The sequence below is a fragment of the Papaver somniferum genome, chromosome 2, assembly GCF_003573695.1.
Source record: "Papaver somniferum cultivar HN1 chromosome 2, ASM357369v1, whole genome shotgun sequence".
NCBI classification, from domain to species: Eukaryota; Viridiplantae; Streptophyta; class Magnoliopsida; order Ranunculales; family Papaveraceae; genus Papaver; species Papaver somniferum.
In genome coordinates, this window is record NC_039359.1 from 54,165 (window position 1) to 77,456 (window position 23,292).

General features: G+C 34.9%; 2 protein-coding genes across 2 annotated transcripts; both read right to left on the bottom strand.

Annotated features, from left to right (window-relative positions):
• Positions 1-2,720: 2,720 nt before the first annotated feature.
• Positions 2,721-3,248, bottom strand: LOC113350576 (pentatricopeptide repeat-containing protein At1g62670, mitochondrial-like). The gene has a single exon (XM_026594722.1). The coding sequence runs from the start codon at positions 3,246-3,248 to the stop codon at positions 2,721-2,723; it is 528 nt and encodes a 175-aa protein (XP_026450507.1).
• Positions 3,249-7,270: 4,022 nt separating this feature from the next.
• Positions 7,271-15,659, bottom strand: LOC113350577 (rab escort protein 1-like). The gene is made up of 6 exons (XM_026594723.1): positions 15,650-15,659; positions 15,503-15,525; positions 8,193-8,371; positions 7,723-7,872; positions 7,373-7,439; positions 7,271-7,276 (listed from the first exon to the last, which is right to left on the bottom strand). The coding sequence occupies exons 1-6, from the start codon at positions 15,657-15,659 to the stop codon at positions 7,271-7,273; spliced, it is 435 nt and encodes a 144-aa protein (XP_026450508.1).
• Positions 15,660-23,292: the final 7,633 nt, after the last annotated feature.

A 23,292-nucleotide genomic window follows, 5' to 3' on the forward strand; every position in this document is an offset into this window, starting at 1 on the left:
CAAAAAGGCAAGGGGATTCAAAAAGAGGGATAAGAATCAGGCTATGCTGCACCACGCTATCCTGAACCTAAAAGGAGAAAGGACAATGAGTATCATCCTTATCACCCACTGCCATATATCCGTCAATCATCATTTACCATGCCATGGACCCAAGACAGGACAAATGAAAGGTACATAAATTCTTCGACTATGCAAGCGAGACGTAAGTTCACAAAACAATACCTTGCACTATATGAATGATTGAATCTTATTGAAAAAAAGTTACGTGCACCACTATGTACACCATGTTAACATTTCCTTTATGATTCTGCAGCTCTGTAGCTTGGGAACTAACAAGGCTCGAAGATCCAACAGTCAGGGAAGATGTTATGGTTGTGGGAAAAGTACTTTGTGAACTGATGTTCAACAAGTATCTGGATCAATCGGTACTGCAGTTCTACGTCCATCGACGTTGCAATGCAATGGTCAGAGACATCATCCGTCATCCAGATCATCAAAAGTACATGAGATGTGAAATTATGAGTCCTAACGCATGTGTAAGTTTCTCAAAAAACCAATAAAAAATGTCATATATAGATAATTAATGATGTGTACATACTAGTACACCTGATTGACATAGATATACACCAGTATGCCTTTGTAGATTTCTTTAGCAATGGACATAGATATACACCAGTATGCCATACACTACACCAAATTTGGGTTTTTGTAACAATAGGATTCTTAACTAAATTTATTTGGTAACTCAAATGATCCATTATAAATCTAGTAACTCATATAAAGGGTTAGCAAATTAAGAAATAGTTACCATAATTTGGAATTAATTCATAAAAAAAATAACTATTGAAAGTGTGAGATCATTAGTTATACATCCCTAACACATTTTACACTAAATCACTATTTCTAATATTCCTACCCAAAATCCATGTATACAAAAATCCACCCTATCTTTATAACTCTTTGTCATTTTTAGTAGTAACACAATTTTACATAGCTAACACATTGATTTATTTTAAAATGTAGAAAATGTAAAATAAAACTATAGGATTTTATAAATTTTTGTTTGGAACCAACTGATAGTGCTAGGTGATAGACGCATTTATGTGTCTATTTGTTCTTAATGTTCTGTATTGTTAGACTCGGTTAAATACTTATTGTGTTATTTTATGTTTTTGTAGATGTTTTTGGAAAAAATAAGCTCTTGCGGCGAAATTGGCTCGAAAAGTGGTGTTTTACACCCTAGGATAGAGTACTAAAGACACCCCAGAAATGCATCGGAGGAACCCAGAAAAAGTGTTGGAAACACCCCAGAAAAATTACTAAAGGCACCCCAAGGGACATGTGTTATTCGGATTCCAACAACGGATAAGGGGCGACCACTGGATAAGGGGTGGCCTTCTTCACAAATTCAAAAAATATTTTGGCGGGAAAATATTTGCTCTTCACTGGCAGATTTTCTCGATTGCATTTGGACGTGATTTTGTGCGATTCAATCGCTGAACTTTGTGGTGGAAAGATGTATATCATAACAGAGCTGGTATGGGTGATGTTTCGACTGAATTTGGCTGGATAATCACGTGGAAGAAATTAGGGCAACAGGGGGGTGAATGATTATGAAAATATATTCACGAATTTTCAGCAAGTTTGATGTGTGCTGCTCGTGTTTGGATGACACTTAGTCATTGAAGATGGCGTGTAGATATTGTTTTTAGATGTTAGAAGAAGCTAAATAGGGAGTATCATAAGTTGTTACGCGTGGGGAGAATCATTTCGGAGAGGGAAGAAAATATTCGGAAAATATTTTCTTTTAACACCGAATAATGGAGGATCATGGAGAGTTAATGAGCGTGATTTCTTGTCGCTGTTGGGTATAAATAAGTTCCCTGGGTGTCCTAGAAGGGTTGTCGAGAGAATTTGGGGAGGTTTAGAGCACTACAGAGCAAGAAAATTGAAGTTGCGGAGATTCTGGTTCTGCTGCTGCTGCTGCTCGAGGAGGAAGAAGAAGAGGAAGAACAAACTACCAAAGGCAGTCGTTTACCAACAAAGACAAAGACTGTCGTTTGTGGGTCGTAGTTTTCCAAGGACAGAAGCACTTCATCTCTATCGTTGATTCTGGACGCCTTCTGTGAGTCGCAGAATCCTGTTTTATATCATTTTCTTGTATTTCTCTTCATTGTAAAACACCATTTGAGCAATAAATAAATATTTTGAGCGTGTTTTTATCATGATGAGCTAAACCCAACACTGGGACGACGGAGGAGGCTGAATTTCATCCTTGGGGTAATTTATTTTATTTTTTTATGACTTTTACATTAATCTAAAATTGAAATATGATTTGAATTAATTGGTTGTTATTTAATTTGATGATGTATGCTTAGCTTAGTTGTTTTGATACATCATGCTTAGGACTTACAATCAATGTTATAAGAATCTATCTTGGCAAAATCATTTTGGCGCCGCCGACGCGGATTTGTGCTTAGGTAGAATTTTTAGGTTTTTATTATTCCATTTGTTCTTTTTACGACTCTTTGGTTGTGTCTTTGTATTACAGGTTTGAAACTGGATACTAAAGACCTTGGAATTAAAGCTTAAAGTTAAAAGAGAAGGAAAAAAGACAAAGCAAAAAAATAAAGAAAAAAGAGAGAAAAAAAAAGAGAGAGAGAATTATTATTTTTATTTTTTTCTAGGAGACTTTCCATTTTTTTTTGTAATTATTATTATTATTTGTTGTATTTCTTTCGGATAGTGCTTTCCATGCTGTAAATACAAGGTATCCTGCACAAAAGCAAACGACAGAAGGCAACCTTTCTCGCATCTTCCAACTGGGCAGCTTGACACAAACCATGAATAAGAATGCTAGCTGTACATGTAATTACTATCTGAGATTCCTGTAACCTCCATGGATTCTTTATTTTTCCATTCCTGCAGAAACCGTCCATCATGGTAGTGTATGTCACTTCATCTGGAGATTGACCAGAAGTTTGCATCTCATTACGAAACCTCTGTGCAGTCTTCATTCTTCCATCCCGGTATAGTTCCCTTAATAGAATATCAACTATTGCGGGTTTCAATCCATTTCGTTTCATTTTCTTGAATAGCTGCACAGCTTCACCCAGCTTACGGTTCCTGCAATGCCCATCGATTAACACATTGTAGGTGATTTCATTTGGCTCAAGGCCTCTATCCACCATGGAGTCAAACAATTTAACAGCTTCTTTCAACCCATCCAAACATAGACCGTTGATCATTGAGATTTAAGTAATCTGATCAGGTATTATATTTATCTCTTCCAAAAGTTCAAATAACCCCAAGCATCTTCTGTCATCCCATCTCCCATCAGTTCAAATAACCGTGAATCATACAATTATATGTAGTTACATTGGCAGAGATGCCTCTACTAACCATCTCGTTAAAGACTCTCTTTGCATCATTCAGCCAGCCTGAATTGCAACTTCCATTGATCAAAGAAGTGTAAACGACTACATTGTGTTGAGTACAACATTTGAATCACTATGCTTTTAGGAGAAGAAAAATCAAAGCTTGATCAAGTAGACCTCCTCTACAAAGAGTATCTGTAATTGAACAATATGAAACAACAGTTGGGATGCACGACCCACTTTACCAATTCTACAAAGACCTTGTACAAGAGTATTACACGTAACGGCAGTAGGTTGAATACCCGTGTGAGTCATTTTAGCAAACATTTGAAAGGGTGGTTCAATTTCATCCTTGATATACAACCCTTTAATCACATCTGAAGAGCATTTAATCTTCGTTAATGATCCCAATACATGATTAAATGTAACTATGATAATTTCTCAGAATTATATGATGATGCGGAAATTTGAATGATAATAACTGAAGATTTTGGTCTTGTATGAAGCTGCACTAGTGTTGGATGGACCCAATTTGTTTTTCTCAGTTGCTGACCAAATCTCACTAGTGTGTGTGGCACTTTTCTTTTTTTTTTCTTTTCGTTCAAAAATTAAAATAAATTTACGGTATTGGCCGAGCCGCAAAATGGCCGTCTGCTGGGCCAACATTTGTTTTCTCGGTGGCCCAACATTGTGTTGTCTTCCTTCCGTATAAATAGCGTCCCTCTCGTTTAAAATTCTTCTCCAACCCCAACCTCTTAAATCAATGTGAATATTATGTGGCTTAATTTTTGTGAGACATTATCAAGGTGAATGTCAAGTTTTAGACATTCACCTTGACAATGTCAAGCTATCGTAATCTGAGTCCAAATTACCTTATTTCCATACGGTTTAGAGGATCTGGATATCTTGAGTAATAATAGGCTGAAGATAATCGCTTTCCTTTAATCTGAGTCCAAATTTGTTTACATTCCTCTAACGAGTGTATTTTTCTGATTGGGTGATTATTTAACTGATGGTCCCATTACCCTCCATGTTTAGAATCACGACCCTCATCACCTAACTCCCTAAATTAAATCAAGGGTAGAGATTGAAATTTAAAATATACACTCGTTAAGGAGTGTGCACGAAATTCGCACTCCCAATTAAGCTAGGTTCGAACCTAATTCCGGAACAACATTTATTCTCATATATTTTTTTCTTCTTAAAATGGATAGTGAAATCTAATCAACTTTAATGAAGTAGATTTTCTGATTTTTTCCCCTCAATAACTGGTATGGCCTTTTGACAGTTCTTAATGATTTTGTAGTCTTTTAGTGTGAATTAACACTTACTTGACATTATACTTTTAATTAAGCGCTTTCTGTAAGCTTAGAGCTTCGCCAATGGAATGTATGTGAAGATAAATGTTTAAGTCCATGTAGGATAGAAATTCATTTTTATTAAAATTCTTCTCCAACCCCAACCTCTTAAATCAATGTGAATATGATGTGGCTTAATTTTTGTGAGACATTTGACATTCACCTTACAATGTCAATATAATAAGCTTTTGCTTACCTAAATTAATTTTAATATATTAAATAACCATTTTGAATTCTAATAAAGTTTAAAAAGTACTAAAATAGAATCTAAAATTAATTCATAAAACATCACAAACAACACCGTTGGAGATGAACTGTTTTTTCTTCCTAAACTTAAGGAAGAACGGGAATGAAAATGTCTTTTTTGGGTTGCCACCTAGGAAACACACACAACCACCATTGGAGAAGCTCTTATCTATCTATCCATTGTAGGCGGAGCTCTAATGCATCCACATGGAAATATCCAACCAAAACCACTTCAAGTCCATCCAATCCAAATTATAGATATTCATCGTCACAGACATTGCATTACAGTATAAATGGTGCACGAATCATTTCACCACAAAATGGTTAAATCTTCCATTTTACTCTTTTGAAAACTTAAAACCTTGTTGTTTTTTTTCCTAAAGAGAGTTTATATTAAGTAAAAAAACAATCAAGTACAGGTTACAAACCCTGCAAAACCAAATTCCCAAAGACAATGACTTACTGAGTCTATGGACCAAAATACAAATACTGCAGCAGTTAGACACGAACAAGGTTATGGTACCATTTTCTCATAAGTCGTAAACAATTAAATTGGACACAAACTAGGTTACAGTACCATATTCTCATAAGTCGTAAACAATCAAGATTGCAGGCCAAAACAAAGTGATTGTAACCGGTTGCAGCGCAAAAACGAACACTGCATCCCAATTCAAAGACGATGATATATGCTGAAGAGTAAAAAGTCTTGTTAGCTATATCAAGATTTTAATCTATTGATGTAGTTTGTATCTTAATCGTTTAAGAATTGTGTTGATGTTCTCCCTTCAATGGAAGAACGTTCTTGATTAATAAGGAGAGATTAGGTTTGGACCTCCTTTAATTCCATTAAAGGAAAGCAATTATCTTTCGGCTTTGCTAGACATACCGTGAGAAATTTCACCGTGAGGGGGTGGGGTTTCTATTTTCTGTGGGCCCAGGGGACACGTGTCGACATATTATTGGAGGACATGTGTCCACATTTTTTGTGTCCCCCGGTCAATTCCACGGGATTTTCATCCCGGTGGATCTATTTAAGGTGATCGTTGTTGATTATCTGTCGCCTACTATTACTCAAAATTGTCGGATCCTCTAACCGGATGGAATATGGGAAGCTGGAAGAGGACACGCGTCGATATATCATTGGGGGACATGGAGGGATAGAGAAGAAGGGGACGGGGATCTAGAGCCGAGGCCAACCATACAATAGATGTCGGTATACAATATTGGAAGTCTAATCGGTCGGTCAAGGATGATGACAGATGTCCCTAGTCTGTTTGTGAAATATCCCCACATGCTAGACCGCTTTACACTGAATAGTTGTTGCAACATCTAGGGTTTCGATTTCTACTGTAAATCATCTCATTCTAATCCTCTCTCTCCTGGCTGCAATTTGGGAATAGTCTCAGAAGAACCCTAATAGTCTGTCTGTCTGTCTGTTGGAATTCACAGAGTTTGGTTGAAGAAATCACAAAGATGATGAGATCGCAGATGGAGGCAATTATCTTTCAGCACGAGACACCGGAACAGAGGGAGAATCGTTTGAAAGAAGCTGAAGCAAGAAAGGTTGAGACGCGTAAGAGGGTAATAGAGGCGTTGAAGAGGAGGAGGGAAGAGTTTGACCAGCAGATGGAGGAGAGTATCAAAAAGGCGCGTGAAGAGATGACGATGGGGATCCCAGAAACTGGGTACTGGGAGCATCCGCATAAGGTTTGGTTGAGAAAGCACGAGGAGCGTTGTCAGGAGTTGGTCGCACAGGGGCACATCAGGATGCCCGATGTCGTGATTCCCGGGTTTGATGGTCCTAGCTCTCGGGTGGAGAGGATCCATCCCGGTACTGAGGTGGAGAAAATGATTAGGAAGACATCTGGGATCTGTTTTGAAGATTGAGAAGAAGAAGAAGAAGAAGAGATGTTAATCATCGTTAATTAGTTATTACTAGTATTAAGTAATTTGCTACGTAATGTAATTAAAGTCTGTTTAGGGTTATTGGGTACTCTAGTATTAAGTAATTTGTTATTTTCCAGTATGGACCTGCCTTGGTGTTGAATCTTATATTACTGTCTGAGAAATTTTCAGTGTTACTTTTTTCACTGTTGGATGAAATTTTCATTAAGCCAGACATGCAGCTATGTCTCACTGAGTAGTCTGAAAGAAATTTAGATGATATTGAATTTTAAACTTGAAAAGAATCATGATCCGAGACAGACATTTGCATTCTTTACAGGAAAAAAATTAAAGAAATTCCATTAATTGATACTTCTAAACCTGTAACTAATCTTCTCTACAACCCTAAGCCTGCAAATACAAAGAAAAGAATCATAATTAAGAACACAAAAAAAGGAAGGAAGCATTGTTCAATGGCTGAGTAGACTATAAAAGAAACATATATACCTTCTCACTTGATTCTAAGATATTCCTGTAATCCAAATTCCAGTCTGGCGTGTCCTCTCGATCAAGCCTGCAATATTGCAATTGAACTATCAAAGTTAGCAAGGCACCAGAACCCATCATAGGCACATAGACCATCGGCTTAAAATTTGGGTTCGATGAACATAGGTTTCGTTGACATGGTAGAAGGACGGACTATCAGACTTGAAATCCTGGGATAGAAAAGAACAATTCCCTCTTATACACCACAACTGGTATCAGACTAGAAATCTTATTTGCATCAAGTTGCACCATCAAATAGTAAACTGCAGAAACCAAAACCTTACCTTTTCCAGCTCTTGAACGAACGTCACTTGGCATCTCCTACATTTTCATTTTCCATGGAGGAGGTATCTTGAGGATTTTCAGAAAGAGGAGGTGCAACGAGAAAATTCATCGCTGCATGTAGTGACTTCCTTCCTTGGATGACATCGTCGCATAAAGTTGAGAGATACAAAACGGACCTATGTAGCAACACAAAGGAATTCAAGTTCAAATGTAGCAAAATTCCCTACTATATAGCAATGACAACAAAATCTAAATGGAGAGGGATAGGTAAACTTTCATGCCTGATGGGCAAAAAGATAAACCGCTACCTAACTGGAGAACTCTAATTGAAGACACCTGTTCAAAACACAGAGAGCTGGAATGAGACGTACGTAAATGTTAAACTTCATTTCAGCATGATAACAAAAAATAATACAAAGGGAGAAAAGCTTACATCTAGGAGGGAATATCACCAGCAAGTTTGATAAATCTGATTTTATCGAACCCCTTGTAATACCTGGCAACCTTTTCAATGACTTCGCCTTTGTCATCACTTTCAGAGCATTCTTCTGGCAAATTTGGAGCTCGAGGTAAGAATGGTGGTGATGGACCAGTAACAGAAGGATTTATAACCAGATGCTGACTGAGTACCTCCTGACCTGATGCCAATCTAACACCTTTGCAATCTCCATTTTCCTACATAGTTCAAGGGAGTTCATTTACATGCACCTAGATGATGTCCATTAATATTAGACAATAACAAAGTAAAGGAACACGAATTGAAGTTATAGAATCATGTATTCCTCCACACGATATCGAAAGAGTATAGGTAAATTCAAACTATCTGGCAGAAAAGAAATTAAATCTTTAATATTTGTCTCACCTTGGACAAAAGCACAGCTATTACAGTACACTAATAACTTTACGACGATCTCATGATCAATATTCTTGTTTATTATGCTCGGTTCAACTACCAGTATACTAATTAATTTTTTATTTTGGTCACGCTACCAATAATTCATCAGACGAGTAACACTTGCTCAGATGAGCAATATTTGCTCAAACCAAAGAATATTGGTTCAACTATCAATATTCAACAATTCATCAGATGAGCAATACTTGCTCACCTCAACGTGAGAATTATACCTCTGTCTCAACAGGCACGTTCAATTCATGAGTCTCAGAATATTTTACAGAATCATGTTCAACTCAGCAAATACATGGACTCATTGTCCCATAAAGTCATGAAGTCAACAACTGACTAATTAACCACGAGATGTCAATCATGTCACATGGGGGATATTAACTAGGGTTTTGGTCTGGCGGTCTACGTCACGTGTGTTCATACATACAATGGAATGTGAGCAAGTCGTGCAATCAGTTGAAGGAGTTAACAAAGTAGTGGATGGAAAATCGACCAAGTCTCTGCACGAGCACGAGCAACTGGTTTCAAACACGATTTCCACCTTCCCACTCTTTGATTCCATCAACTGTCACACTTCATGGGATCATGGTCTACAATTCCAGCAATATAAATAAGTCTCAAAAATCATGATTGAATATACAAGAACAAGAATCTCACGTCTCACAGACAACACGAGATCAACACCTCATCAATTGAGCAATTACTCTCTACTGAGCAACTTCAATCATTCAGAACTTATCTTATTCAAAATTCACAACACACTCACAATCTTTGATTACCATTGATTCCACACATTTCTCAGCTTCCCTCCTACAGATCAACCCATCCTCTCTTGTGATCGAATTTACTCTAGAACGGCCATTGTCTTGGTTTAGTCCGGAGTACTACAGATTGATCTCTCGATTTCAAAGCACTCCCTTCTTGCAGTGCATCTGTGTGAGGTTGAACATTTCGCTCGGTTCAAGGAGTCTCCTCCGTACGGTCGTCTCCTCAATCCCGTGAAAACCAGCAAATCGTTTTGCCCCATCTACACCTCTAAGGACAAATCATCTTATATGTGCATCATGAGTTTGTCTTGATGTCTAGGAAACTTCTTATGAGAATTTATTCTTGTGTTTTAATAAGGATAACTAGGGTTTGGAATAGCAATTATTGTGAGTACATATAGCTATTGCCAACAATTTTCATCTTCCAATGTTTTTAGATTTATTTATTTAAATTCTAAAGTTTATTTGGAAGATGATTTTGCAATATTAATCTTTATGGTTTTATATTGCAACTTGTTATGGTATATGTGTGTTTGCGTCCGTGAACTATGATTATCCCATATATGTCAAAAGAAAATTCTATTATGTTATTATGCAAATATTAATGAATATAAGATGAACTTTCAATTGCAAAGATTAAGTCTATTATATGTCTTTACGCAAATATTGATGAAAAATAGAATGAATCTTTGAATATTCCCCAGTATTGGTCTTTCCCTGATCTACTTCTATGTGATAATATTGTGCGGCTCCATAAGTCCTCTTATGTTGAGCATTTCTGATTAAATTAATCATGCGTTCTCTCGTGGTTAATTTAATTGAGTATTTTTGATACAAATTCATATTTCCTGTGATTTGTTAATGCCCACAAAAATTCTTTTTTTCTTGTAAAAGTAAGATCGCTCTTGTTGTTCTTTCGGGAATGACATTTTATGGGGAGAGTTTTTAATTGAACTTGTCCTTAATTGCCAAATATTTGTGGGGGGAGTGTGGCTGTGGAATATTGTAGGAGTTTTCTTGTATCTTTATAAACTCTTTTATGAAATACACTAGTTTCGGCTATGTGAAATCATCGAAACAAAGTTGATATGTTCTCTTTTAGTCATGAAGTATCTCTATGAGAATTTCATTATGATCCCACTAGTTTTCGTACCTTTAACAATTTATATTGACAAAAAGGAGGAGAATTAATGTGTAGTTCACACTACAAATACATATGGTTTACGGATCATTATGTAAGGGGGGCTGATTTTCATGTGAGATGAAGTATTGATTAAGGGGGAGTGATACATATCACCAAAGTATTGTTGTTAAAGTTGTGATACAATTGGACTTTGATGATGTGTAATAATACTATGACATTGTATAACAATGATTGAGATCTACTGTTTTCTCATTGTTATAGCTAAGGATCTTCAACAACTATGATGCTGAGCTGAACACATTCAGAATCACTGGAGTACTTGGAAGTGACGAAGATTTCGAGTGAGTAATGTTGAAGAACCAAGGATATCTAGCATTTGTATGAGAAGCTACAAAGTTTGTTTATTTTGTATTCCATTGTATTGAAAGTTTTGTCACTAAAATTGACAAAGAGGGAGATTGTTAGAGAATTGTTCGGTCGAACTCTCAAGTGTTGCTATCTCAAGCTTGTTGTCAAGTTTAGTTTCCAAAACTATAAGTTTTGATTTCTAGTATACTTATAGCTAAGTCTCGGATCAGGATAGAAAGTGTAGTTGAGCATTAGACTCACGACATTTATCGATTAAAGACGAAGAACTACTAAGGGGAGCTTGTGGAACTTCATCAACAAAAGGTATCTGGAGACTTGAGACACTCATCTATCACTCAAAAGTCTATCTACTCTATCTCATATTTGAGACAAAAGTCGTATAGCTATATAGACTTCAATTATACACATTTGATATTTTGAGCTGAGTTTAACTCGCTTACATATTTCTCGAAATATGTGTTGGTAAGATTTCGCTTTAACCAAGTTCATCTTATATTCTTGACATAAGTCAAAAGATGATCATGTGAAAATCGCCTTGTAATATCTTCCATGATTTGTGTGAGACAGTCATTTGATGTAGACTCAGAATGTTTCGTCTTGATCATTCAATCACTTGAATTTTTTTTAATGCTAATAGTTTGTGTGAGACAGCTATTGTCGTCTTCTAAGAATGTTTAAATGATTGAAATGGGAGTTTAGAACACTTAACCATAATTGGATTATGTGCACACTATGCGTACTTTCATATGTGTGATCCAAGATCGGAATGTAGTATGCATACCCGTATGTGTACTGCCGAGGTCAGGTAAAGTCCGGGAGCTAGAGTATGTGTACCAGTACGCGTACTGGATTCAACTAAAACTTGGAAATGTACAACAGTATGTGTACCCGTTTGCATACTGGCGAACACAGTCCAAGTCCGGCTACTTAAGTATGCGTGCCCCTTTGCCTACTTGAGCGGTTTATGTTCTAAAATCAGTTTTTTCATGAACTAATACACTTATATATTAAGGAATGCAATATTTTGCAAACCGTGGCTATAATGTTCATGAATTGATTCGAGTGAATCAAAATCGATTTTGCTCCAATTGTGTCTTTTATACTTCTATTAGAATATAAACAATTGAACAACTCTAGAACTAGTTTCATTTGAGTCATTTGAACTAGTTATTGTTAAGATGAGTAAGATTTATATGAAAGTGTTCATATAGCTAACTTCGGTTAACTATTGTTGAGCCAACAAGGTGTACACGTTTAGGTAAGGTTACTCATATTTAAATGAAGTCACTTTTGTTTTATGTGTAACAAGCTAAGTTCTATCTAACGGTTGAAATATTAGCTTGAGTCTAATCAGGTGAATATTGCAGCTAACGTTGAATATTGAATACTTTGTTACCAAGGTAACATTGATTGCAAACCCTGATTTGAAGACTATATAAAGGAAACTCTAGCAACTGGGAAACCTAATACCCACACCTCCTGTGTGATATTATTTGCGACTAGAGTCGATTCTCCTTTAACCTTAGGTTTTTCTAAAACCCTGTAGGTTAACGACTTGAAGACTTCATTGGGATTGTGAAGCCAGACCCAACTATTTTCTTTGTAGTTGCGTGTTCTGATTTTGCTGTTTTCTATCGTGATGGAGTACTATCTTCTCTAAGATATGCTCGAGATTTAATCTCTGATAGGCAAGATAAAAAGTAGTCACAAACATCTTCGTCTCATCGTTTGTGGTTCCACAATATCTTTTTCGCTACCATACGATTAAGATTATTGTAACATGATTTATATTTCTAGGTTGTTCTTCAGGAATATAAGTCCGGTATCAATTGGTTCCTGTTCACCTTGATATAAAGACGAAAAAAAACTCATAGGTATATATGTGGGAGACAGACTTATCTATTCAATAGATTTTTTTGTGTGAGACAAATTGGTTAATCAATTCTTCGACTTTGGTTCGTAGAAACTCTTAGTTGTGGGCGAGATCATCTAAGGGATCAAGTGCGAAGAATCCGGCGTGGTTTAGAGGCGTAAGGAACACGATTGTACCTTGATCAGTGTGAGATTGGTTAGGGCTCAACTATATTCCAGTCCGAAGTTAACCTGGAGTAGGATAGTGTTTGTAGCGGCTGAATACAATGTGATGTTCAAATCTGGACTAAGTCCGAGGTTTTTGCATTTGCAGTTTCCTCGTTAACAAACTTTTGGTGTCTGTGTTATTTCTTTTCCGCATTATATATGTTTATATACTTGAAATATCACAGGTTGTGCGTATGTTCAATAATTGTGAATCCAACTTTTGGTTGTTGATTAAATTGATTGACACTTGGATATTTGTTTTTGATACCGTCCAAGTTATTTCTTATATTCAATCGGGATCGCAAATTCCTATTTGTTTGAGTGCAGATTGAATTGAGAAATAGAGATAAAACTCTTTATATACTTTCTTAAGATTGAGTTTGACTTTCTAGTTGATTATCTTGAAAGTATATTGGAGTTAGTCCATACAGATTGCTAAGCGAAATATTGGGTGTGATTGTTAGACCCCGGTTTTTTCAATTTTAGTTTTTCAATTTATTTCTTGGTTAGGTATGGTATAACTCCATTTTATATTTACACACCATATATGGTTTCTTGGGTTTTTGACACTTAGCATCATCCGCATAAGTACATTATAATTTGACTGCCATTACCTTGCATGAGTGATGTTCACGTCCAAATATAAATTATTACAATTTACTTATTTAAGAATCAAAAAGTAAAAAATGTACCAAGAAAAAAAATAAGAAAATCATCATTAGTGATATATTGGATAAAAGAAACCGTATTGTATCTATGAGCATACCTGAATAATAGAAGCATATTAATGATATTTTAACGAATTTTCATGGAACATGCCCAGATAAAAACTCTGTGTTTAACACCTAAGACTACATGAGATATGACACTACCTGAGATAAGACAAGAACACGGGCTGAAAAGTTGAAACAATATAAAAATTAGACAAAAGACTGGGATGACATCGCATCTAGAAAATTTTTTGGATTAGGTGATACTGGCGAAATCAACAATGCAGGGAAGAATGCTACAACTGATCTACTCTCATGTGAAAGAAAACTATTTGAAGCTTATTTATCGGAGAAAACTTTCAAAGAAGATTCATAGCCTAATGAGGGGTCAGATGCAAAAGAACTACATAGACATCTTTGCAGCGTTAAAAAAATAGACAATTTTTGTTTTCCAGATATTGTTTTGAAGAAGAAAATACTAAAAGAAATAGACGGAGAAGTGGTTTCATTCCTAGGAAAATAAGTAACAAAACAGATATATATATATATATATATAGCATGATAATATGGTCTTTTTCCGAACCATGGATCCAAATATTATTACAAAGATGAACGAAAGTAAAAGAAAAAAAAACATATGTTGTGAACATTTAAAGAACATTTAACAAAATACAGTATAAATGGATAAAATCTGAGATCATGAAAGAAAGAAAATATCCAAAGAAGGTCTTGCGGTATATAAAACTAAAGAATGAATGTGGGAATTCGATCGAATTCAAAGACATATATTCAAATAGGATTAAAAGGTAATGTCATGCTACGTTTTACGTTAAACTTTATGGTTTTTTCATGTCGTTTTCTAATCAACATATTTACTGCTTTTTATTTTGGTTAAACGTGATATATGTACCAATGAAGACTACAATAGGTATGAATATGTATTTATCTAGGTCTTTTAATTATATTTTATTTGGAATTTTTGATTTACTCTTTGATAAGAGTTAATTTTTTCGTCTGCAATTTTGTTAATGAGTTTCTACAAATTTTATATATAATCATATTACTTAATGATTTATTTTGCTGGTTAGTTGCTCGCATTGTTGCCATATTATTTTGTTAGTATCAATCCTTTACCACCTATCTTCTTTGAAGATATACATAGTATAAAAATAAATTAAAAAGAGAGGGCCCCGAAGATACCTAGTACAACATAAAACTATTCTAACTAATAAGTCAAGGACAACATAAACTAAGAATTCAAGAGCCCAAACAACAAAGGAAAGAACCACCCCAGATTCAATCCTAATCCACTTTAGAGTAACATATCGAAAAAGCTTTCACAAGTAACAATTTTCTTAACGGAGCCAACCACCGTTACCATATCTCCATATACTACTTTTCTTGTTAAATTTTCTCCGGATCAAGCCACTTGATCTTTGACCTATATACATATATAGATACACATCTAGGTTAACGCAAGTTACATACAAATACAAATGAAAAACACATTAAAGTTTATACGAATCTTACCATTTGACTCCTTTAACAGTCGTCTCAGTCTCAGCACCACTGGCCATGTGATATGTTCTTTTAAGAGTAGAATTCTTGAAATAGATCAAAAGTGAATTTTAGCGTGAAATCATGTCCTATCTTGCAACAATTGATATCTTTAAGATATTTTATCATAAACCCTCATTTAATTTAGCAAAACCGAATGTTTATGAGCCGATTTTCTAACAAGAAATAACTTTATCATTTTCTTTATGAAGACATCTCCCATGATTGCTTTGACCCAAAAGGAAGGAACTTCAGCCGGACCTTTGATATGCAGACCTCTATGACAAATTTCAAGAAACCTATTTAGATCAAAACTTATAATGAAGGTAAATCAAATGTAAGATCTATATATAGCTAATGTAGCATATATGATATAAATCTCTTTATTATCAGCACTAGTCTTTTGCATTTAAATAGTAATACCTGCATTCATCTCCTTATTCTTCTTTATTATCCAAAATGCAGCACCCTTTTCATATTAAAAAGTTACAAAGACTGAAATATAGGATAATTAGAGCATCACCAATAGAGGTGAAAATATATTTTTCAGTGACACATAGGATTTTAACCCTCATTTAGTATAAATGCATCTCCAATAGTTAGGTCCTACAAATTAGGAGAGATGAAATACTAAATATGAATGTATTAAAAAAGTCTTAACTACACTTCAGAATGACCCCTAACTAATTCCATGTCATCAATTTTATTTTCAAAAAATGATTTTTAATATAAAATCATGCTAGAAAAAATCCTTTTATGTTTATCCAAATTAAAAACACATAACATAACCTTGACTGTTGGAGATGAATTTTAGGAAAAGGATTTTATTTGGGTTATGTTTGAAAACCCCAATAAATGGAAGTCTAAAAATAGAATTCACATACAGTTTTTTTGACCTACTGTTGGAGATGTTCTAAGAAGTGGAAACCTGTTAATCAAGTGTACACGTTTTATTACATCCTAAGATTCGGTAAGATCAAACGGCTACGAAAGTGACCTAATACGAAACTAAAACTTAGATATGGCTTGGGATAATAAGACGAAGCCACATCATGTGTGGAGAATTCGTCATTTCAAACGCGAGAGGCCATATGTGAATTTGAATGAAACATGGAATGGACCACTGATAATGATAAACATGGAACTTAATTTTTTTCGATCCCGACTTTGGCAAAGGGGGTAAATAAATAACCTCGCTAATAAAAATAAATTAGTCTTTAAAGGCCATACATGAATTTAAATGAATAATAACTAAATTTCATATACAAATATATAAAACAAACCAAAATACTTCATCCAATCAACAATGTTCTTATAAGAAGTAAGTTATTCTAAAAAAAATGCATCTAAAGTTGATTGTTATTTCTTTCCTCCTAAACTAAGATGCTTCCCATCCTTTTTTTTTGTAAGACATGTATAACTTCTAAGATATTTTGCTTGTGTTGTAGCAAAAACTGTTTTATGATGACTACTGCTTGAAATGCCTCTTTTGACGACATATTTGGTATGACAGTACTATCATCTAATTCAACATCATTCTCATAATTTCGTAATCCTCCTAGTTTAAAGCTCTGTAAATCGAGCAAAAAACTGAGTTAACTCGGTTTGATTTTTGATTATTTTTGTTGCTTTTCTTGGTTTTTTGATCATCTTCCTTTTCTATATATGTTTACTGTTTAATCTCTTCCTTTAACTCCTTTTTTTATGTTAACTTATAATACCTTTTGATTACTTCTTAAGACTTATTGCAAGTTTTGAATCTGTTTTTCTTGTTTTCTTCGAATAATATGTGTAAGTAATCATTTACTTTTTCTCTAATATTTGTTTACAGATTGAGTTGTCTCTCATGGCGTTTGCCTTCTTATGGGTTGTGATCATTGCGTTTGCGATCTTGCTGTCTTTCGTTTGATAAATCTGGGAATCTGTGTGGAACTTAATGGAGATAAGTGGAAGAAGAACAAAATCAGTATCAACTCGGCGATTCAAAATAGTAATGAGTCCCGCGTCTCCCTCAATTCAAACTTTTTGAATTCAGAAAAAGGAAATTTTTTCCTAAATTCAGTTACCTAATTTTACTCTGGTCAATTGCCAGCTGCATAACTTTCCTTATGCAGAAAGATCCTCACCAATTTGTTTCAATGAGAATAGCCAAAATATACGGTTCTATAATGATTATTAATTTTTGAATGCTGATGTAGTAATGAGGTTCAAACTCTCGGACTTGTGAATATTAAATTTAAAGATTTAATAAAATTATATACAAAAATTAACAAAGTGGGCGAGAGGTATGAGAAAACAACCAAGATACTGATTCCACTATTACACATGAATTAATGATGGTAAATAATCCAAAACTATAATTATCTTTTAAGTCCTTTATATCTTAACTCACTAATAATCAAGCAAATTCTCAAACATCAATTGTATCCCTTAAGCATAGATTATCTAAACAAAGCATAACCTATCTAATTGAATCACAACTGATTAGGAAAATTACGCAAACAATTTAAAACTCTGCAAAAGCAATGATTGAGTGAATTATAATTAAATATTAGAGAAAATAAAATAGTTACCAACTATTCATGCGTAAATAGCTTCCTCATTTCCTTGGTTCTGGGAGAATTAGTCGCTCATCATGTTGGAAATACGCTCAAAAATCATTATTATTGCTCAAAGGGTGTTTACAGATGATGAAAAGGGAGAAATAATTCAAAATCGGGTTTGTAACAATTATATTTGTTACAAACCAGAGAACTACGACCCTCGACAAATAAGACTGTCCTGCGACAATAACAATAAGACTGTCACTCTAACAAATAAGACTGTCGGGTGACAGTCGCTGAAACTGTACCAAAATAAGACTGCTCAATGTGGGTCTTATGTTCTTGGTGTTCTTCATCAGCAGCAGCAGCAGAAAAATGGCAGTTCTGCAACTCGTGATTTCTTCATTCTGTAGCCTCCAAAACTTCCCCAAACTGTCCACCCTCTCTAGGACTCCCAGGGAATCTATTTAAAGAAAAAACACGCGTTGAATCTCCTCCATTTATCCCAAATAATCTTCTTTTACTCGGGATATTCCTTATAAATCTTCTTCACTTCGTTCCAAAGTGTTGATTAAGGCTTCCAAACACGTGCAGTACACGCTCATGTTTCTCCTCCACTTAAGCTCATGTTTCTCCTCCTCCTGTTTGGATTAAACCAAGTTATCCAGACAAATTTGATCGAAACAAACACTCATACTAGCTTTGTTAGGACATAACACAACTACCCATTAAGTGTCAGCCCTTTAGTCTACCCAGAACTCCTTCAAGAATCGATCGAAAGTTACACAGTTGAGAATAAAATTTTCCCGGCAAAACGAATTTTTGAAATGTTGAAGATGGTGTCCCCTTAACCAAACTTGGGGTGCGAATAGCAGGTGCCCAACTGAGATGCCCCTTATCCAAATCGAGGGTGCCTTTAGTACTTTTCTTCGGGAGTCCAAATAGCACTTTTTGAGCAACTTTTCCACACAAGTGTATTTCTCCAAAAACACCTACAAACACACAAAGCATCAAAATTAGTACAAAAATCGAGCACTAACAATAGAGACATTGAGTACAATTTAGACACAAAAATGTGTCTATCATATAACCAACAAATATTCTTGTATTCCTAATACTTATTTATCAATTCTATTTCATCCTTCAAACTAAAGCACAAAGACTTGTCGAAGTATAACCATGGAAGGAGAAAGCTCAACTCAAGTGGGAGATTTAGTTAACAGATTCAAGCAAGCCGCTTTGGATCTAGGTGATACCTCTGAAATCATTGATTTTTCTCAAGAAGCATGCAAGGAAGGAGATGGAGACACAAAATGGGAAGCTAGCGTATTGGGAAGATTATTGTTGAAGGTAGATGAAAGCTGAGGCGGTGGAGAAGTATATTGGATTCACATGGCCTTTCATGTCCTTTGAAGATATTAGAATTGTCGAAGCTGATCCAAATATAATGATTTTCAACTTCAGCAATTGGTCTCTTTTGAACAAAGTTATTCATGAAATGCCTTGGAGTATCAATAAAAATCTCCTAGTGGTTCCTGACTACATTCCAAGCATGGTTTATACAGAAAAGCACCGAGGTTTTCAGCACTTCTGGATGGACCTCAATTACTTATTTCCTTAGCATATGAATATAGCAACTATAACTAAGATTAGCGAACTAATGGGTCAAGTCATTGCTATTGAGCCTAAAGATGCTATTCCAATTGGAAGTACTCCTGTCAAGGTGTGCGTCAACATAAATCTTACCAATCCATTAAGAGACGGGTCAAAGTTGTGACCAATGCAGGTATTTCACGCTAGATCAAATTTTTCTATGAAAGACAACCAAGTGGTATATGTAAGGATTGTTATGTTATCAAACATTGCAAAGATGCGTGTAAGGATGCTAAAGCTTTCATGGAAAAAGCTCATGAGAAACCTTATTTTTTTTGGAGCTTGACCAATGTTAGAAAGAATATCACCATTACTTCTACAAGCAAAGTTCCTATGTCTAAGAAGGGAAACAAAGCCATGGTGAAAAAATTGATTTTTGTTCCTCATAAAGATGGTGTAGTAGTTAATTTGGACTTCTTACTAAGAAAATCAGCAGATGGAGAAAATGAGGAAGCTAATAGACTTGGAAAGAGGCAAAGAGCAGCTGAGAACTCTGACTCCACTACTGCCATTATTTTTCCTAACACAGATTCCTCAGCAGCTCACAGGGTCACCACTAGAGATAATCATGAAGTAAATGCAGAAAAAGGAAATCAGGTAATCTCTATTTACATATTAAATTTCCTCGTGAAAAGCTTTTTCTTTAAGTTTGCACATTTTAGTTTCTATTTTACTATCATTTCATTTTTATAGTCTTGTCAGTATTCTCAATTTTTTGAAAATTCATATGCATATATTTATATTGCTCTAATCTTCTCTACTGAGAACATGGAGATCATTCATGGAAGGTGCAAGGTTTTAAAAAAACTGCTATCATAGAAGATAACGGTTTTGTGGGTAAATATTACCACTTGGAGTAATAACAATATGGGCACTGGTATTATAAGGTATAGAATAGATATGGCTTTAATAAATGGTAGTTGGAACCAATTTTTTCCCAACTCTAAATTATGCACCTTATTCAACTAGGTAATGATCACGTCCTGTTATGCTAGACACTGATATTACTATCCCCAGTGCTTGAAGCCCTTTAAGTTTTTCTTAACTTGTTTAAATAATGAAACTGCTCAGTTGTAATCACTATTGCTTGTAATACTAGTGTTACTGTTTCACCTGCTTATCAGTTGGTTAAAAACTGCACATTACAAGAAGGGAGCTTTCTTTGTGGCACAAAGAACATTTTGGCAACATTAATCAGAAAGTAGACAGCTTAGGAAAGAACTTAATCATCTCCAAGAACTTCCTCAAGACTAATACAGACAGTGTCATCATTAATATCAAAATGAACTTAATAAATGGCACAAGATCAAGTCTGAATTCTACCAACAAAAGTCAAGGGATCATTTCATTAAGGATATGGATGCAAACAGCAAAATACTTCCATACTAAAGTCAACAAAAGGAAAACAAGGATAATATAGATTCAATTCATTATCATAACAACATATGACTTCAATCCAGGGATCAAATATCTCAGCACCTAACACAGAATTTCAAGACCATCGTACCATTAGCTATCCAGTGATAGATGAAAGTCTATATTGGATTCTTCCTTCAATTGTTACAGCAGAGGACAATATGGCACTTACCAGTATCCCAACTAGTGAAGAAATTTTTTGTACTCTAAAAAGTATGGAAAATTGGAGTGCTCCAGGTCCTGAGGGTTTTCAAGCTGGCATTTACAAAAGTGGGGTACAATTGGAGAAGATATTTGTAGCATGGTCAAAAAATTCTTTGAAACCAGCATATTCTTAAACAAATAAACAAGACCTACATATCTTTGATTCCAAAGAAGAAAAATAGTACCTGTGTAGCAGATTATAGGCAAATTGGCTTGTGCAACACATGTTATAAAATTATCTCAAAGGTGTTAGTAAACAGGACGAAGCCTTTTATGGAGAAAATTATTTCACCCTACCAGGCAGCATATGTTTCAGGGAGATTGATCAATCTAGATGGATTGCTCTAATATATTAAAGGCTTTTGACAGGTTAGAATGGTCCTTCTTGATTAAGTTCTTTCTTATTTTGGTTTCAATAATGATTTCTGTGATCTAATTATGAATATATTAGCACTACTCAATTATCAGTCATGCTTAATGGGTCTCCATGTGAAGAATTCATTCCAACAAGAGGCATCGGACAAGGTGATCCCTATCACCTTATCTATTTATTCTGGATATTGAATTTCTCTCAAGGCAGCTCATAACAGCTCAGCAGGAAAAAAAATCAAGGGTATTAAAGTGGCTGCTTTATTACCAGCCATTAATCATTTTCTTTTTGCAGATGACTGCTTGGTCTTTACTCAAGCAAATCTTTCTTCAGTCAACAATTTATTGGAGTTACTTCAAAATTTCAGTTCACAATCAGGACAAGTTATAAATTTTGAGAAAAGTGATGTAAATTTAGCCAAAAAAACCAAGCTAGAAGTAGCAGAGACACTCAAAAAAATTCTTGGAGTTAAAAGCATGAACTCTAAAGAAAAATATCTAGGTTCTTCTCTTATTCTGGGTCATTCTAAGTAAGATTCTTTCAAGAGCATTATGGAAAATTTTGAAAACAAATTTAATACATGGTCTTCTATCTCACTCTCTCAACATGCAGAGGCACAATGATCAAACATGTTCTTAATGCAGTACCTATTTATCAGATGGGAACGTTCAAGTTGTCAGATATTTTTTTTCAGCAACTTACAAGTATTCAAAGAGAGTTATTTTGGGGCTACAATGGCAGTAGAGGACACAATCCTACAGCTTGGTCAACTGTATGCAAGCCTACTGAAATTGGTGGTTTGGCATTTAGAGATCTGGAGAAGTTTAACCTAGCCCTCCTCACAAAATTGTCTTGGAGAATATGCAGTGAACCCAATACTTTAATATCTCAAACTCTTGCAAGCAAGTACTTCAAAACAGGTGATTTAATTCATCAGCCAATTAAAATCAAGAATTGCTTTTATACTTGGAATGATCTCAAAGGGTTTACAGATAGTACAACAAAATTACTTCATGGAAATCAAAAATTGAAGAAAAACAAAAATATGGAAAGATAGATGGATCCCTGGTATGTCTAGTCCCCCTAAACCTATTAATGAGTTATTTAGGTTTTATGAACATGTTGAAGAAAAAATGCTGCATGATACTTCTCAATGGAACATCCATCTCATAAACTCTTTATTTGATGCCAATACTTCACTCAAAATACAAGCTCTTTATGTTGACAACAATAAAGAAGATTTAATGTTATGGATGCTTGCAAAAGATATGGTCTTTTTTCTGTTAAAAGCACATATAAGATGCTGACTTACAATGACAGAGATGTACAAGTTGATGGTGTTAGAGCCCTGCACGGTCGAACTCGCATGCGTTGCTATCTCAAGCATGTTTGTCAATGTTAGTGATCAATACTATAAGTCTTGATTTCTAACCTATTTATAGATGTCTCGGACTAGGACATAGATTGTGTAGTTGAGCTTAGTTTTCATGGCGTTCATCATTTGAAGACGAAGAACTACTAAGGGGAGCTTGTGGAACTTCATCGACAAAAGGTATGTGGAGACTTAAACTCATCTATCACTTGGAAAATCTATTTCTACTTATCTCCTATATTGAGACATAAGTCGTATTACGATATAGTTTTCTATATACACATTTGAGATTTCGAGCTGAGTTTATCTCGCTTATTTATCGAAATATGTGTTGGAAATCTTTCGCTTCAACCAAGTTCATCTTATATCATGTGAAAATTGCCGAGTAACATCTTACATGGTTTGTGTGATACAATCATTTGGTGTTTCCTTGGAATGTTTCTTAATTATTATTTCAATAACTTGAAAATTGTTTTGATGTTAATAGTGTGTGAAAACGGCTATTGTC